Raw genomic sequence first — 19,042 nt, forward strand, 5'->3', positions numbered from 1 at the left:
TTCATTGGTCGAAACCTTAAAAAACAGGAATGCATCGGCTAAAATAGCAAGATGGTCTTTGTTTTTAGAAAACTATGATTACACAATTCATTACCGATCTGGAACTTCTATGGCTCATGTAGACGCTCTAAGCCGAACTGAAGCCGTTGGAGCAATCAGCGACTTAGATCTTGATTTTCAACTTCAGATTGCTCAATCCCAAGACCCCTTAATAAATACCCTACGACAAAAACTTGAAGCTGGTTCTGTTCAAGGATTTATCCTCCAAGATGGTTTGGTATATCGTCAGTCTTCCACAAATCATCTTCAATTATATGTGCCACGAGAAATGGTAGACAATATTATCCGACACAATCACGAAAAGATTGGTCATCTTGCCATCAGCAAAACTTGCCAAACCATTAGCCAACACTATTGGTTCCCTCATATGAAACCAAGAGTTGAGAACTTCATTAAAAATTGTTTAAAATGCATCGTCTATTCAGCACCTCCAAGAACTAACAACCGAAATATGTACAGTATTCCAAAGACACCCGTACCATTCGACACGTTGCATATTGATCATTTAGGACCCCTACCCAACATTACATCTCGCAAGAAATATATATTGGTTGTCATAGATGCCTTCACCAAATTTACAAAATTATACGCTACCGCTACAACTAATACTAATGAAGTATGTGAAGCTCTCACTCAATATATGTCATATTATAGCAGACCGAAGCGAATTATAAGTGACCGTGCAACATGCTTTACTTCAACCGCATTCAAAGAGTTTGTTGATTCTAATGATATCACTCATGTTCTTAATGCAACCGGTTCCCCTCAAGCGAACGGGCAGGTGGAACGTGTTAATCGTGTACTTCGCCCCATTTTAAGCAAATTATGCAATTCTTCTGACCATTCTGATTGGAGTTCGCATTTGAGATCCGCTGAACATGCCCTCAACAATACTGTCCATAGTTCCACAAGCTTTCTTCCTTCGATTCTTCTTTTCGGCATTGAGCAACGAGGCCAGATCTTAGACGAATTACATGAATTCCTTAATGATAAGCATGTTACAACAAACCGTGACTTAAACCTTCTTCGTTCTGAAGCGTTATCTAACATTGAATATTCACAATATCGAAACGAACAATACGTAGCCAATAGAACCAAGCCAGCCCCTAGTTTCTCTGAAGGAGATCTGGTAGCTATCAAATACACAGATTCCACTAATGCAAATAAGAAACTCGTCTGCAAGTTCCGCGGCCCTTATATAGTTCATAAAGTACTTCCCCACGACCGTTATGTAATTAGAGATGTTGATGGATTTCAGATCACGCAGATGCCTTATGACGGAGTTTTAGAGGTAGACAAACTTAGGAAATGGTCTAATAACATATAACATGATGTATTACTAGACAGCATCGTATTGCTTTAATTAGAATAGAATTGAGGTCAATCCTAGGTCAGGATAGCCGAGCTGTAATATCTTAGACATATGACCACGATGCGGCCACTGTGCTTCGTGTGTCAAACTTGATCATGACCGCTGTCATGATCATCGTGCGCGCGGCAATGAACAATAAACGTCATTCGTTTACGGATCGTCGTACCGGCAACATCTTCAGTCTTCTTCTGTGTCGGTTTATTTCTTCTGCCTTTATTCTTCTGCCTTCGGACTGTGCTCAGTTTGAGTTCATCGGTTGATTTGAATTAATTCAAATTAATTCTAATCATTACAGTTGAATACATCAAATCTGTTGTTTTTGATATCTCATTCCGTTTTAAAATTTAAAGACTGCACAACATGTTGCACAAAAGCACCACATCTGCTTGCGCGCAACTTGCACGTGCTCGCGTACAATAAATTCAAACGCAACCGAAACACACCCAACTGCGCGTGTCATTTCTTTACTTTCAGCATCAGCTTCTTATCGCAAAACTGCAATTCATCGGTTACCTAATCGGTGTGATATCAGTACGAATTAAGAATGGTATCGTTGTTTTATTTTTATCTTGCCAAACGGGGACACGTTGGTCAGCTTCTTATCGGTTTATCGGTGATATGCAGCGCCCCGGCATGCAACTACGAACACGCATTCAGTTGACGCGTTTCGTTCAGTTTGCGTTTTGCGCTCGGTTCGAAATGTTCGTGTCCAGCTTGTTGCTGAGCGGATTGTTTTACCACCATCCGCTGGTGGCAGTGCCGCTGATTGCCCTCGTCGCGCTGCTTTACTGGCTGGTGAAGCATAACTACAAGTTCTGGGAGATCGATGGGGTGCCGTATCCGAAACCGTCGCTGCTAACGGGCAATCTGGGCCCTTCGCTAGCGCTCAAGAAACACATCTCCGAGCTGGCGAGCGATTGGTACAAGTGAGTATCGAGATGGGGTTTGTTTTTCTGTTAAATGTTCATTTGTGAAGGCTTTACTACCCATCTTGTGCAGTGCCTATCCGGACAAACCGTTCGTGGGTTACTTTAAAATATTCACCCCAGCCATCATGGTGAAGGACCCAGTGCTGGTGAAAAACATCCTGAGCCGTGATTTCGATTGCTTTGCCAACAACGATTTCCTGCTGGACGTGCGGCAGGACCCGCTGCTATCGCACGACCCCTTCCTGGTGACCGGCGAGCGGTGGAAGCGTTCCCGCAGCCTGCTGACGCCATCGTTTACCGGGGCCAAGATAAAGCAACTCTTCCCGGTGATGGAATCGGTGGCCGATGCGTTCGTGACCTTTATCGGGCGTCATGTGGCCCAGGAGCTCGAGGCTAAAGAGGTAAGCCTGTGGAGGTTGGATAAACTTATCGGCTCGTTAGGATGTATTTTAATCTTTTTCTGGTCTTTGCGTATCATTGTACATTGTGAAGATAGCTGCCCGGTTTACCACGCAGAATGTCGTTGCGTGTACGTTCAGCATCGATGGCGATTGCTTTGGGGAGCAGGAGAGCGAGTTTCGGCGCATGGGAAGGCGCGTGTTCGAAACGTCACCCATGGCCACGGTGAAGACGATGATGGCCGTGTTTCTGCCAACGGTGGCGAAGTACATCCCAGTGCCGTGAGTGGATTGGAGCTGTAAAATATCGAAGGCACACTCTCTAAACTCTCGTATCTATGTATTGTTTATTCAGCTTTTTGCTAAAGGATGTTGATGAGTGGATTCGATCGCTTGTGGCTAATCTCATCATTCAACGATCGGCTTCAGAGAAGACCGTGCAGGAAGATTTACTTCAATCTTTCCTCAAAAATAGAGAAAAGAGTAGTACGTATCGGGTTGATTCTCCCTTTAAAAGTGAGTTTAATGTGAATTCTACACTCTCGTCTGTTTTAGATGCCACTCAGACGGAAATTACAGCTCACGCGCTCACCATCTTCCTGGAAGGTTTCGAAACATCCAGTGTGGTGCTTGGCTTTGCCCTATACAGAGTGAGTACTGTTGGGTTAAATGGATCTTATTGCTTTAATATATTAATTTAAATATCTTCATTAGCTCGCAAAAAGCCCCGAAGTGCAGCAAAACTTGTACAACGAGGTGAAGAAACGGATCGACGCAAACGGTGGCCAGCTGGACTTTGATGCCCTGCAGCAACTCGAATACCTCGACTGGGTGATGCTGGAAACGCTGCGCATGCATCCACCGGCCGCAACGATGCACAAAGTGTGCACCAAAAAGTACATCATGCGAAAGGGCTTCCGGGACGAGCAGGGGCACGACATGAGCATATACGTGCGCGAAGGCACACCCATCCTTATTCCCGTCCTTGCAATACACATGTGAGTGTGTGTGTGTGGTTTCCTTTCATTTGGCTTCTGTTTGAAGGTTTCATGAAATTTCTACTTGCTTATTTCGTTTCTAGGGACCCGAAGTACTATCCCGAACCGCACCAGTTCGACCCGGAACGGTTCAGCCCGGCCCGGAAGGTGACGCACGAGGGTGCGACGTTTTTGCCCTTTGGCGAGGGGCCAAGGATGTGCCTGGGGATGCGATTCGCTCAGGCCCAGGTGAAGCTGGCGATGGTGAAGCTGATTCTAAACTATCGCGTGACGGTCGGGCCGAACGATAAACCGTTCGCAATTGATTCGCGCTCGTTCGTTTATCAGGCACGGGATGGTTTGCGGATTGTGTTTGAGCGGCGATAGGGGGCTTAGTGTGTAGGTTAGTGCTGTGCGGTAGTACTGTAGGTATGATATGTTTTATGCTTACAATAAATGATGAAAAGTATTATGTTTGCAGTGTTTTGCAATTACAGGTATTCCCCGATATATGCCATACTGGATATACGCGATTTCGCTTTACGTTATTTTCTAAATTTGACAGCAAATTGTACTAATTTGACACATCTAATGTCAAATGCAAAATAAATTCCCTTTTGGTCGAATATTAAAAACATTTAAAAAGGTATAACATTGTAATCTTCAGTTAAAATCAGATCAAATAACTAATTTAGTGGCTAAAACCTATCATTTCAAGCAAAATTTTATGAAAATTAGCTATAATTTGACTGAAAACCTCGAATTTTGACTTACGCTAATATTCGAGATACGCTAATGCCTCCGGAGTACCTGTATCACTAAGAAGAGCACTAGTGAGAGATTAGTAACCTGGGTTTATCAATAGATGGCGCTATTTGAGATCTATCGTCGGCTAGGCGCTGCGTTGTAGCACGACCGTAATTTAACTACCACCGATTTTTATACTTTCAAGTGCTACTAGCTAAATGTTTATAGAAGCAGTCGATTTCTAAGTATGTTACTTCTCACTATTTTGTGATTTAGTTTGTTAGGAAATGACACAATGCAATAAACAATTGTCCACGTGTTAATGACAATTGCCTTCTTGAATATTCAACAGCACTATGTTGTGCGTGGCAGACTGTGATGCATATTCAAAGATTATTATAAAAAGATTATTACAAACATGAGGACAGTTGTTTATTGACCTAGTTAACCATTAAAATGCCCTCTGTAGCTACAATATTGCACTGCATTATGTATGTAATTGCAAGGTCGATAAGTAAACTCTCCTTTACTTATCGAATGCTGAAAATATTGAACTCAAGCTGTTCCCTAGCTATTCAGTTTTAGTAACAACGGCAAGCAGTGAATTGTGGACTTCATTTGATTTGCGCTGATCCAACCTACCTAACATCTTTCTAACTGAAAATGGTCGAATCGTAATGAAGTAACATATCTCCAATAGACTCAATATGCTCACACCCATGAAGAGACCTAGCAGTCCACCACAGTTTGCAAGAAAGTCTACCCATCCGTACAGCTCCGATCGCTTCGAGGTGATGAAATATGACTCCTTGAAGTAGATCGATATCGTTGTAATGTAAAACTTGTCCGGTCTAAAATACCTACGACGGTTTACGCGCATAAACTTTTCCAGATCAAGCGTAGTTTGCGTAGTTTCTACGTCGTAAGATATTGAGCTGCAGGCTGGCAAGCAGTTACATCTGTCGACCATTGCCGCGATCTTTTCGTTGACCGGACGATCAGGATCGTCAATGTCATACACAATCCATTTGACATCGTACATGCATCGAAACATCGATAATGGGCAAATTGTCGTGTCGTTTGATCGTGGCATTGAAAAGCGAACACATCCACAAACTGCCTGCGTCACGTTGGTCAAGCATTCAAGTTCACAGTTTTCCTGGTTGTAGATCTGGAAGTAGCGAAGGTGACGCTCGTGATTGAAGAAACACTGACGCTTTTCCCAGCTATAGTCAGCGGCCGACGGAGAGGTAACGATCATTTGCGGTTTGAGTGCGATCGAGATCTCGTGACCAAAGGGTATGCGCATGTTTCGCATCGACACCTGTGGGTACTCGCCCGGGTCATGAATCATAAGCTTGTACCCTTGCGAGAATCCCTACAGAAAGAAGATTGAGAAAAAAAATCTATAATTATTTCTGGAGTTGACATTTGGCGTTTCTGTGTTATACCGTGCACATGTAGTCTACATCTTCCTTGATTTGTCGCAGGAACAATGTAAGCCCGGCATGTAATCCTGTGCCTCGTGCGTACAGTGATGCTGACGCTGTTTTTTGTTGCAAGACAGGGTTCCAAATCTCTGTGTACGTATACTCCGTGTGGAGTGAACTTTTGCGAAAGATGTCCTCTTCCGGCATCATGTTGAAGGTGTAACAGAAACCCTCCTCGGTGAGCGTTATTTCCAAATGATCATCACAGTTTATGTACTGGTGGCTATAAAGACATCCCTGAAGCGTACCGTGGCGTGACAAGGACAGAGTTTTCAATATACCAACGACGTCCTTCTTGGTACCGTTTAGGTACTGCAAAAATTCATAATTGGAGTGAAACATCATGTTGCACAGCTGAGCGACGGCTTTCAGTTGTGCAATGCTAGTAAATGACAAATATTCTTTACTCGTAAAAATCCACACATGTGTGATATTGTATATTGCATGGAATTACTTACGACTCCTGGTCGGATGTGCCGTTGTTGTCATTGTAATCCTTCAACAATGTTTCCATTGCAGCAGTGAAGTTAAGCTTCTTTGCATGTACCTTTGTCTCGGGACAGATCGTTATGGAAGGAAAATGAATATCTCTAACTGGAGTGGTTTTCTCCGAAAAAGTAACAATGATTGGAGTTTGGTTCCATTTCACGTACGTCTTGTATATCATCACGCCACAACCCAACAGAGAAAGTAAAAACACACCAATCCACCACAATCTAGAGAAAAGCGAATAAGGTTCAAGAGTGATAAAAATTTAGAGACACAATGCCACAGAAACTACAGACACACCTTTCACAGGTCGGTCGTTCATCACGATCGAAGTATCGTACACCGTGGATGGAGCTGTTGGTACAGTACTCGCGGAACACTTCCTCCCGAACGGATTGACGCAAACGCCCGCTCAACGTTGGCATTGTTGGTGAACGAAACGAAACACACCCGAACGAGCAGATGATTCAGAAGGAACTAGTTGTGAAGGATTCAACTGACCGAATGGTTAGAACTGGCATCTTTTTCTGTAAAACGATGGCCTCGTGCGTGTGTGTAGCGGTCAGAGGTAGTAATTAATTCGTAGTAGCAACATGACACGCGTAAGTAATAACCTTAGGCAATTTTTTGCTCATCTTTGAGCGCTTTGACAACATATTATGGTGAATGATGATTACATATGCATGAAATTTGCATAACAAGCGTTAAGCAATAGCATTAAGAGAGGGGCATCGTTCCTTTTGGCTTTATTCTCTGGACCATTGTTGGTTCTAAGCTTGAATGTGCTTTAGAGTACTGCTTTTTTAACATGATTTTACACTATTATTGGGATCTATAACTAAAGATACGTAGTGAAGCCTTGTCATAATGAAATGTATTACGTACGTTATTTATTTTAACGTTGAAATGAGTGATAAGTTCACGTAAATAGTAATGAAAATGATGAAACAAGTACACTACAGATTGGCAGGCATGTTCAACTTGTAATGTGAAGAAAATGAAAGCGTTTAAGTTGCATTACAACACTGACCGCCTCTAAGTTTGAATATGTGACAAATTGTCTTTAGTAATTTTGTTCGACCGCGAGTAGACTCTAAACTCAATGAGGCCCTTTCTGATCAACGATCGATGGTGATCGATAGTTTGCGATGAACTTGATGAACAAAAATAAACTTCAGTTATATGTATCACACGACCCAGGATACAAAAATTTCATGAAATGAATAAAAAATGAACCAAAAACCTCTTCATCGGTGAATCATTGCACAGAATGAACTATCAGTCGTCATCGATCGGCAATTGGAAACCGCCTCAATGCGTCAGTGAATTGGATGGAGACGTGAAGAGCAAATTTCTTACGTGTTAGGACCATAGCAAATGATTGCATTATAACAATGTTTGTAAGTTCTGGTAACCAAAGTTATATTTATTCATTCGATGAAAGTATTTGTTCTCGATGAAGGTACTTGGTGTTACGACGAAAAGGTAGCGAGTGGTGGTGTTCAATCAGACATACGGAAGCGACAACGGGAGGAGACGATGAGGCGCTGGCAGGACCAGTGGACAACGGGTGCAGGGCAACCAGGAGCACCAGGACTGAAGACGAGGAGGCTGATTCCAGACATTAATCTCTGGGTCAGCCGCAAGCATGGGGAAGTCGACTTTTTCCTCACCCAGCTCCTCACGGGGCACGGGTTCTTGCGCTCCTATTTCGTCGAGAAAGGCATCCTGGAAGGCTCGCCCAACTGCCCCGAATGTGGGGACGCCGTGGAAGACGTTGAACACGTGCTGTTCCACTGTCCACGGTTCGATCGGATCCGGAACGAGATGCAGCAGCGGTGCCATTCCCGAGTAACAATGGATAACATCGTCTCGGAAATGTGCGCCCGCAGCGATACGTGGGAGGCCGTCCGCGCCGCCGCCAGGACAATCTTCTCCACTCTCCAAGCGAGATGGGATGTTGAGCGTCCACCAACGGCAAGGCGACGCAGGCGGGCCAGACGGCGGGCGAGGGACGCAAATGGTGGTCCCTCAGGCCCTGCGGCACGGCAACAACCCGCGCCACAAGGGCCACCGTAAGCTGGAAAGTTACTAATCTTTTATCTTTTTCTTTTCGTTTCTTTCCAGCTTTCTTTTTCTCTTCTCTCCTCTATTTTCAGCTTTCTTCTACCTCTGTCTCCCTTTTCTTGTTTTCTCTATCAAAATTTCGTTTCAGGAGAACTGCCTTACGTGCTTGGAGTGGTGACCAACGATGCAGACCCCCCATTGCCCACCCGAAGTGTGGGCGATAGGACCAAAGGGACCGCGTCGCACCACGGAAAGCAGCGTAATAAGCAGAATCATCGGACCAGATCGCCGCAGAAGATGCGTCGTGAACCAGGGTGCAACCGCACACACGACTCCGCATGAAGTAATACGCACCACAAGCGTACCGGCCGAGTTGGGTGAGTCGGAGAGGGGGATGGAATATGCTCACTCTTCGTTAACAAAAAAAAAAAAAAAAAAAAAGGTACTTGGTGTTAAATACATTCTTATGACAAATAGCTCTCCAATTTGTTCGCTGTACCGAAATGTGTGGAATGATATGAAAGCTATTGATATATCCCAAGTGAGTATGTTCGTAAATTAGACTTTGTTCTATCGATGGACGATGCCGTCGAGCTCATTTTACATTCATAGCTTTGGGTTTTGATGAAAATCAAATGCTAAATTTGTGTGATATTGTTTAATTAAAAAATCAGTATTATTTAAGTATAAAATGGCTACATGACCAACTATAACAATAGGAAACATCATTTTCGCTCTAGATTTGCTCTAGAAGCAAGCAACGAAAAAACCGCATAACAGTTGTGTTTAAAGGACTTTTTATAAATTTTTATCTAAATTAACTGGTGCAGTTTAAGGGAAGTTTAAGATTCCAGTTCAAGAAACTTTGCGCAAATTTCTGGTTATTTGTGGCCAAAAAATGTCAATTGGAATATCATACTACAGTAGAACGTCAATTATCCGGGGACGGATTAACCGGTGGGCGGCTTAACCGTGGGCATAAATTTGACAGCTGTTCATCATGGTAAATATTTGCAGCGATATTCAAGTTGGTAAACAATATTTCTGTGCAGCTATCTAGTGAAAAATCTATCACTTTTCGAGCTTCATTTTTGCTCGTGAGCCGATGTAAAAGCTTTAGTCTTTGATTGAAATACTATTGTACTAATGATTTATCGATTAATTCAATGTGAATTGATGTCAAACTAGTAAAATTTATAATTTTAATATGAACTTGACATTTTTTAACTATTATCCGTGAAAACCCATAAACCACCGAGCTGCCCGAATAATTGACGTTATACTATATATAACTATAAAAATAGTAATATATCATCAATAATTCAACCTACAACTGGCTATTCACGCTTGGTGATGACGGGAAGCATGACATTCAGGACTTCGTTCGATTTGCGCTTTTCAGCACTGGCTATTCTACTTCTAACCGAAAATGGTCGAATCGTAAAGAAGTAACATATCTCCAATAGACTCAATATGCTAACACCCATGAAAAGGCCTAATAGTCCACCACAGTTTGCAAGAAAGTCAACCCATCCGTACAGCTCCGATCGTTTCGAGGTGATGAAGTACGACTCCTTGAAGTAGATCGCTATCGTTGTGATGTAAAACTTGTCCGATCTGTCATACTCATGGTTTACGCGCATAAACTTTTCTAGATCGAGCGTGGTTTGCGTAGTTTCCACATCGTAAGATATCGAGCTGCATGCTGGCAAGCAGTTACATTTGTTGACCATTGCCGTGATGTTTTCGTTGACTGGACGATCAGGATCGTCAATGTCATACACAATCCATTTGACATCGGTCATGCAGTGAAACATCGACAAGGGGCAAACTTTCGTGTCGTTTGATCGTGGCATTGAAAAACGAACACACCCACACATTACCTGCGTCACGTTGGTCAAGCATTCTAGTTCGCAGTTTTCCTGGTTGTAGATCTTAAAGTATCGATGGTGACGCTCGTGATTGAAGAAGCACTGACGCTTCTCCCAGCTAAAATCGGCGGCCGATTGGGAAGTGATCATCATTTGAGGCTTCAACGCGATCGAGATCTCGTGACCAAAGGGTATGCGCATATTTCGCATCGACACCTGTGGGTACTCGCCCGGGTCATGAATCATAAGCTTGTATCCTTGCGAGAATCCCTATGGAAAGGGATGAAGAGGATAAGTCTTTATTCATTTCTGGATTTAGCATGGCATCTGCCGTCTGTATGGTATACCGTGCACTTGTAGTCCACATCTTCCTTGATTTGTCGCAGGAACAATGCGAGCCCGGCATGCAGACCTGCACCTCGTGCGTACAGTGGGGTCAGTGTTTCATGTTCCGAGAAAGGGAACCAGCTCTCCGTGTATGTATAATCCGTTTGGAGTGAGCTTTTGCGAAAGATGTCCTCTTCCGGCATCATGTTGAAGGTGTAACAGAAACCCTCCTCGGTGAGTGTCTCCTTCAGATGTTCTCCACAGAGCATATACTGGTTGCAGTACTGACACAATCCAAGTGTACCGTGGCGTGACAAGGACAGGTTTTTCAGCATGCCAACGACGTCCTCATCTGTATCGTTTAAGTACTGCAACAAGGAACCATATTTTGAATGAAACATCGTGTTGCACAGCTGAGCGACGGCTTTCAACTGATCGATGCTAGTGATAAACAAGAACAAAAACTCTTTACCAGTGGAAATTCACACATATTTGATATAGTATTGAACAGAATCACTTACGCCTCCCGGTCGGATGTTCCGTTAATGTAATTGTAATCTTCCAACAGTGCGTTCATTTCGGCTGTGAAGTTAAGCGTCTTTGTGTGCACTTTCGTCTCGGGACAGATAGTAATTGCAGGGAAGTGAATATCCCAAACGGGGGTAGTTTTCTCCGAAAAGGTAACAATGATTGGAGTTTGATTCCATTTCACGTACGTCTTGTATATCATCACGCAACAGCCCAACATAGAAAGTAAAAAACCACCAGCCACCAGAATCTATGGTAAAATGAATGGGATCAACGTAATTGGAAATCGAAATACACAATCCCGCAGAAACTACAGACACACCTTTCACAGGTCGTTCGTTCATCACGATCGAAGTATCGTACACCGTGGATGGAGCTGTTGGTACAGTACTCACGGAACATTTCCTCCCGGACGGATTGTCGCAAACGTCTACGGCACGTTTGCATTGTTGCTGAACGAAGCGAAACACGCCCGAACGAGCAGATGATTCAGAAGGAACTAGTTGTGAAGGATTCAACTGATCGATTGGTTAGAACTGGCATGCGTACACTTAGTGCTCCTAGGTAGCAATTAATAACAGTAGCAACATGAAGCGGGCAAGCAATTTGTTTTTTTTTTCATTTTGAACGCTTTGACAACATATTATGGTGAATGATGATTACATATGCATGAAATTTGCATAACAAGCGTTAAGAAACAGTATCAAGAGAGGGGCATTATTCCTTGTGGCTTAATACGCTTGACCATTGTTGGTTCTAAGCTTCAATGTGCTTTAGTGTACAGCGCCTACCACAACTATATGGACAGTCGTTTTTCGCGATTTGCGAAAAATCCATAAGAGATAGATAAAAACAGTGAATGTATGAGTTGTGCAGAATACTATTTTACATCTTCGTATATTTTTTTCAATTTTTTACACGTTTTTACACGACCTATGAAAAAACAATATTTTGGTCGTACCATAACTATAAAGACACTTCGAAAACAGGTTTTATGTGCTAACAAACCCATTTAAAAATTGTTCAAAAATATAAATAACATATTCTAGAAAGGTTTTAAAGAAATAAATTTTTGAACGATTTTAAAAAGTGTTTTTATAACTTATTTTAAGGTTTTATAAGTCTTTACGAGTAATTATCAAAATATCTTTCATTAAATATAAAAAAAAATAACAAAAAAAATTGTTTTTCTCCTGTGATGATTGTTTTGAAAATACAAACCAAAGTATGTAAAAAGATTTTCAAAAATTATTTTGAAATTGCCATGAGAACCTTATTAATTTTGTGAATAACGATTCAAAACTGATCCGATCAAACTAAAGCAGCACAGTTAGCTCAACAACGATTTTTTAGCAGAATCTAAATATTTGCTGTTGTTACTCAAGTTACATAGTTACATAGTTAAAGAATGTAATCCTAGTCTGATATTTTTTTCCTCCCACCACCCACTTCACCATCGATGTTCTCATAGACCGCTACAAAGGCGTCCGTAGCTGTCTGCTTGTAGAGTTTAGTCGTGAATTCGTGAGGTAGTTTATGAGCCTTAATAAGTACTGACTGAATTAGTAATGTGGTATTTAGATGTATTAGATAAATATTTGTAATGCCGGTAAGAATATGTGCAAAGAATAATACTCTAGGATCATATAAAAAAAATTGAATGGAATGTTACCAGATATCTTGGTAACGGGGAACAAATAGCACTAGAGACGGATGTTCATCGTTACCATACTCGTAGATCAAATGAACCGAGAACACCAAGCTACCTTTCATTAAGAGCTCAGAACTCCTTATACTATAAGGGAATTCGAATGTATAATTCGATGCCAAGAGAAGTTGTTAACGCCACAAGTCTGGGTAATTTTAAAAAGGAATGTGCACTGTATGTGAAGCAGGTTATTTAGTAATGTGGTCGTGCAGTGTTTTAGTATAGTAGTATAGTGTAATGTAAAATGTATACTTCTAGAAGTGCTTGTTTGTTTGTATTATGTAATAGTATTTAATCATAATCGCATTTATCTACTTGATGATGATGGTGTATTTTTTAATTTGTTTTGTTTAACAGCTATTATGAAAAAATAAGATAATTTAAAATAACATTAAAAAAATAATGAGAGTCTTCCAAGATTCGAGACGCGCGTATAGTGGACTTTGGGGTTTAGACCCACTGATTGTAAGATGATAGGACTTAGGGTCAGCTTATCGGATTCATTAGTGGGTCGAAAACACTCAATCATCCACTCGAGTGTTATGTGGAAATATTACTTTCATTTTTTATACCTAAATATCTTTAAGATAATTTCGTCCTTCTCGAACCTTTGAAGGGGAATGTGGAGGGGTTATCATCATCATCATCATCATTACAACACTGACCGCCTTTAAGTTTGAATATGTGATCAATTGTCTTACTTTAGTAATTTTGAACTAATAATTTTGATCGATCGTGAGTAGACTGTAAACTCAATGCTTCAGTCAATTGGATGGAGACATGGAGAGCTAATTCAGTACATGTTACGACAACCAAAGCAAATAATTGCATAATAACAATATTTATATAAAGCGGTAACCAAAGTTATAGTTATTCATTCGATTAAGGTGTTTGTTCTCCATGTCTACACATTTCAAGGAGGTAATTCTTGGTGGTAAATATATTCACTTGACATCTAGCTCTAGCTAATGATATGAAAGCTATTGACATATATCATACTACTGTAGCATATCTGCTAAACAGAACTTATTATAAATCACACTATCAACTATAGACTCATTGTAACACACTTCGGAAAACCACACCATTGCAACACATTCAATATAACACACTCAGCAAATCAGATCACACCATAACAAAGCAACCGGAAGAATTCAGGCCCCACCGTTCATATAAAAACAATTGTGACACACTTATTGAAAACACCCGAAAGACGCATAATAAGCAAATCAGGCGTTACTGCAGGCAAACTAGGTGAACAGAGAACGCATAGCAAGTCATTAGCTCAGCGACGAAAACATCCATTCTTTAGCAATAATAGTTGAAACCTTCTTTCGCAATACAGTAAAACCGAAGCATAGACACACATCGACAAACACCCCACACCATTTCAATTTATAAATTGTTACCAATAACAATAACATTTAATTAGGACAAAAACACATTCCAAAACCAAATGTACGAAACCCCGAGTATAAATATAACCAATTCCGACCATGGCAAGTCAGATTCGTTCGGACTGTCAGGATAGGACTATGCCCATCCAACATCTATCGACTTCTCATTTAAAGAGTTTAGTTATGTCCCCCTTCCCAAAGTAAGGCCTCTAAACTCCAACGTTTCCAGTAAGAGAAACCTCCTAAAGGTTTCTATGATCGCCTGGACGATCAAGTGTCGAAAAGTCCGCTTCGAACAAAGTGTTATTCTACCTCGACACATGTCAGCGAAACACTAACCTACCGCGATGGTACGCGTTGATCAGTTGTACCGTATGTACGCTCATCACATTACATGGCGACCGTAACTATCTTCCGAACTTATTACACTACAATACAACGTCAATTATCTGGTATTCTCATCAGCGATATTCAAGTTGGTAAACAATATTTCTTTGCAATTATGTAGCGTATAGTGATATTTTCGAGCTTTATTTTTGTTCATGACCGATGTAAAACCTATAATTATTGATAAAAATACTATTGTACTAATGATTAATCGATTAATTCAAGGTAAATGGATAGTCTAACCAGTGAAATTTATAATTTTAACATCAATTTGATAGTTTTTGAGCTATTATCCGTTAAAATCCATAAACCACCCAGTCCCGAGCTGCTCGAAAAATCGACGTTATACTGTATAACATTAAAAAATAGTAATATATCATAAACAATTCAACCTACAACTGGCTATTCACTCTTGATGATAACGGGAAGCATGACATTCTGGACTTCGTTTGTATCTCGCTTTTCAACACTGGCAATCCTACTTCTAACCGAAAACGGTCGAATGGTAATGAAGTAACATATCTCCAACAAACTCAAAATGCTCACACCCATGAAGAGGCCTAACAGACCACCACAGTTTGCCAGAAAGTCTACCCATCCGTACAGCTCCGATCGCTTTGAGGTGATGAAGTACGACTCCTTGAAGTAGATCGCTATCGTTGTGATGTAAAAGTTGTCCGACCTATCATACACATGGTTGACGCGCATAAACTTTTCCACATCGAGCGTGGTTTGTGTAGTTTCTACATCATAAGATATTGAGCTGCAGGCTGGCAAGCAGTTACATCTGTCGACCATTGCCGTGATGTTTTCGTTGACTGGACGATCAGGATCGTCAATGTCATACACAATCCATTTGACATCGGACATACAGTGGAACATCGATAATGGACAAACTTTCGTGTCGTTTGATCTTGGCATTGAAAAGCGAACACATTCACACATTGCCTGCGTCACGTTGGTCAAGCATTCTAGTTCGCAGTTTTCCTGGTTGTAGATCTTAAAGTATCGAAGGTAACGCTCGTGATTGAAGAAGCACTGACGCTTCTCCCAGCTAAAATCGGCGGCCGATTGGGAAGTGATCAGCATTTGAGGCTTGAGCGCGATCGAGATCTCGTGACCAAAGGGTATGCGCATGTTGCGGCCCGACACCTGTGGGTACTCGCCCGGATCATGGATCATAAGCTTGTATCCTTGAGAGAATCCCTATGGAATGGGAGGTAAAGGATTAGTCTTTATTTATTTTTGGATGCAGTGCGCATGGAATCTGCCATCTGTATGGTATACCGTGCACATGTAGTCCACATCTTCCTTGTTTTGTCGCATGAACAATGTAAGCCCGGCATGCAATCCTGCACCACGTGCATACAGTGTTTCATGGTCCGAGAAAGAGAACCAACTCTCCGTGTACGTATAGTCCGTGTGGAGCGAGCTTTTGCGAAAGATGTCCTCTTCCGGCATCATATTGAAGGTGTAACACAAACCCTCCTCGGTGAGCGTCCTCTTAAGATGTTTTCCACAGAGCATGTACTGGTTGCAGTACTGACACAATCCAAGTGTATCGTGGCGTGACAAGGACAGGTTTTTCAGCATGCCAACGACGTCCTCATCCAAATCGTTTTGGTACTGCAACAAGTTATATTTTGAATGAAACATCGTGTTGCATAGCTGAGCGACGGCTTTCAACTGTTCGATGCTAGTGATAAACGCGAGGAAAAACTCTTTATCTTTGGAAATTCACACATATTTGATATAGCATTGGATAGAATCACTTACGACTCCCGGTCGGATGTTCCGTTAATGTAATTGTAATCTTCCAGCAGTGCGTTCATTTCGGCTGTGAAGTTAAGCTTATTGGCTGGCACCTTCGTTTCGGGACAGATCGTTATGGCTGGGAAATGAATGTCCCAAACCGGAGTGGTTTTCTCAGAAAAGGTAACAATGATTGGAGTTTGGTTCCATTTCACGTACGTCTTGTATATCATCACGCAACAACCCAACATAGAAAGTAAAAAGACCACCAGCCACCAGAATCTACGGTAAAATGAATGAGATCAAGCTTGCTGAACATCGAAATACACAATCCCGCAGAAACTACAGACACACCTTTCACAGGTCGTTCGTTCATCACGATCGAAGTATCGTACACCGTGGATGGAGCTGTTGGTACAGTACTCACGAAACACTTCCTCCCGGACGGATCGTCGCAAACGTCTACGGGACGTTGGCATTGTTGCTGAACGAAGGGAAACACACCCGAACGAGCAGAAGATTCAGGAGGAACTAGTTGTGGTGGATAGAAACTGACCGAATGACTAGAAAAGGCATCTAGTTCTTTACAACGATGTCCTCCTGTGTATTTTTAACGCTCCCAGGTTGCAATTAATACACAGTAACTACCTGAGGCGCGTAAATAATGACTACAAGCTTTTTGTTCTCTTTCAACGCTTTCCCAGCAGATTATGCTAGTTGATGATTACATATGCATACAATTTGCATAACAAGCATTAAACAACACCGCCAAGAAAGGGAAATTGCTCCTTGTGGCTTTATAAAATGTACGGTCTTGGTAAAAAAAACTTGCTTGTGCTTGTATTAATATTTTGTGTACACTTCAGTAGACTACAATATCTACCAATAACTTATCTACTTACATATACATTGTACGTTAATAAAACATAGTGCTTATTCGTTTTATATTGACATTCAGGATTATTACTAGGCATGAAATTTGCAGAAATAGAGAGAGAGCTCTAGATAGATTTTATTTTTTTAGTTCATTATTGAATTTTATTGTTTGGTTGGTTTGGTTGTATGATTGGTTGTTACGTATTGGTCGAACTTAAAGCTGTAGCATATCAAGCTGGCATTATGATTCGTCATTTAGTTTATAGTAGCGCACATTTATGCGCACGGTTAAGCCGCCCGCTGGTTCATCCGCCCCCGGATAATCGACGTTCTACTCTATTCTCATTGGAAAAAACATGTAGTTAATACAAATTGGGTAATTTTTATCAAAAATACGAATAATTTCAAAAAAAACATAAATAATTTGTGATTAAATATATCATTTGACTCATTATCCGTGTTATTCGCATATCCGAGAGAGGTCAAGTCCCGATAAGTTCGGATAATCGGTGCTCCACTGTAATAATAATAAAAATAAAAATAAAAATAATAATAATAATATACATAACTAGCTGGCCCGACAAACTGAGTTATTCATAAAAAAAAAACTAAAATATTCCATTATTGCTTTGTTACTCGGGATAGTTGTATCGTGCCCGTATCCCCTCAGGATCCGATCATCGAGTGTAAACCGCCAGACCCCTCACACGTGTGCCAAGTGTCAAAGTGCTGTATACAACACAACAACAATCCTGCTCTTTGTATGGGAATTGGAAAATCATTTTTAAATTATGTTTAATGTAACATCTGAACGATTTTTAAGTCTTAAAACCTATTCTCATACCACCATAAGGTGTGTGCAAAGTTTCGTTGAAAATGATCAAGCCGTTTCGGAGGTTGCTCGCAACAAACACCGTGACACTAGATTTTTATATATATAGAAGATAGATAGATAATAATAATAATAATGAAATGATAAGATGAGTGCCTTCTGTTGTGCTTACAAAAGTGAACTGCATAATGTACGGAATTGTTAAGTTTAAATAATGCATCAGCTCTTGTTCCTTTACTCATCGAATGCAGAAAACATTGAACTCAAGTTGTTACTTAGCTATTCAGTTTTAGTAACAACGGCAAGCAGTGAATTGTGGACTTCGTTTGCTTTGCGCTGATCCAACCTACCTAATCTCTTTCTCACTGAAAATGGTCGAATCGTAAAGAAGTAACATATCTCCAAAAGACTAAGAATGCTCACACCCATGAACAAGCCTAACAGTCCACCACAGTTCGCCAGAAAGTCTACCCATCCGTACAACTCCGATCGTTTCGAGGTAATGAAGTACGTCTCCTTGAAGTAGATCGCTATCGTGGTGATGTAAAACGTGTCTGATTTATCATACTCATGGTTGACGCGCAGAAACTTTTCCAGATCCAGCTGGCTTTGCGTAGTTTCCACGTCGTAAGATATTGAGCTGCAGGCTGGCAAGCAGTTACATCTATCGACCATTGCCGTGATCTTTTCGTTGACTGGACGATCAGGATCGTCTATGTCATACACAATCCATTTGACATCGGACATACAGTGAAACATCGATAATGGACAAACTTTCGTGTCGTTTGATCTTGGCATTGAAAAGCGAACACATCCACACATTGCCTGTGTCACG

The 19,042-nt window shown here is 41.3% G+C and overlaps 5 protein-coding genes and 1 pseudogene across 5 annotated transcripts; 1 reads left to right on the forward strand and 5 right to left on the reverse strand.

Annotated features, from left to right (window-relative positions):
* The first annotated feature begins 1,924 nt into the window (after positions 1 to 1,924).
* LOC1270997 (cytochrome P450 6a2) lies at positions 1,925 to 4,205 on the forward strand. Its single transcript, XM_061659663.1, has 7 exons — positions 1,925 to 2,358; positions 2,432 to 2,762; positions 2,854 to 3,041; positions 3,115 to 3,245; positions 3,315 to 3,409; positions 3,474 to 3,757; positions 3,841 to 4,205. The coding sequence occupies exons 1-7, from the start codon at positions 2,051 to 2,053 to the stop codon at positions 4,121 to 4,123; spliced, it is 1,620 nt and encodes a 539-aa protein (XP_061515647.1). The 5' UTR covers positions 1,925 to 2,050; the 3' UTR covers positions 4,124 to 4,205.
* An 849-nt stretch (positions 4,206 to 5,054) lies between these two features.
* On the reverse strand, positions 5,055 to 6,887 carry LOC133393161 (pickpocket protein 28-like). Its single transcript, XM_061656621.1, has 4 exons — positions 6,763 to 6,887; positions 6,432 to 6,689; positions 5,935 to 6,355; positions 5,055 to 5,861 (listed from the first exon to the last, which is right to left on the reverse strand). The coding sequence occupies exons 1-4, from the start codon at positions 6,885 to 6,887 to the stop codon at positions 5,055 to 5,057; spliced, it is 1,611 nt and encodes a 536-aa protein (XP_061512605.1).
* Positions 6,888 to 9,866: 2,979 nt separating this feature from the next.
* Positions 9,867 to 11,217, reverse strand: LOC133393163 (pickpocket protein 28-like). The gene is made up of 3 exons (XM_061656622.1): positions 11,200 to 11,217; positions 10,748 to 11,095; positions 9,867 to 10,670 (listed from the first exon to the last, which is right to left on the reverse strand). The coding sequence occupies exons 1-3, from the start codon at positions 11,215 to 11,217 to the stop codon at positions 9,867 to 9,869; spliced, it is 1,170 nt and encodes a 389-aa protein (XP_061512606.1).
* A 27-nt stretch (positions 11,218 to 11,244) lies between these two features.
* Positions 11,245 to 11,702, reverse strand: LOC133393164 (pickpocket protein 28-like; annotated as a pseudogene).
* Positions 11,703 to 14,023: 2,321 nt separating this feature from the next.
* LOC133393165 (pickpocket protein 28-like) lies at positions 14,024 to 15,947 on the reverse strand (the record flags this gene model as incomplete). The annotated part of the gene is made up of 1 exon (XM_061656623.1): positions 14,024 to 15,947. A coding segment is annotated over one exon (798 nt), but the record flags the coding sequence as incomplete, so codon positions are not given.
* LOC133393693 (uncharacterized) lies at positions 15,858 to 16,449 on the reverse strand. Its single transcript, XM_061659676.1, has one exon. The coding sequence runs from the start codon at positions 16,401 to 16,403 to the stop codon at positions 15,987 to 15,989; it is 417 nt and encodes a 138-aa protein (XP_061515660.1). The 5' UTR covers positions 16,404 to 16,449; the 3' UTR covers positions 15,858 to 15,986.
* Between the last annotated feature and the right edge of the window lie 2,593 nt (positions 16,450 to 19,042).

The sequence above is a fragment of the Anopheles gambiae genome, chromosome 3, assembly GCF_943734735.2.
Source record: "Anopheles gambiae chromosome 3, idAnoGambNW_F1_1, whole genome shotgun sequence".
Taxonomy (NCBI): domain Eukaryota; kingdom Metazoa; phylum Arthropoda; class Insecta; order Diptera; family Culicidae; genus Anopheles; species Anopheles gambiae.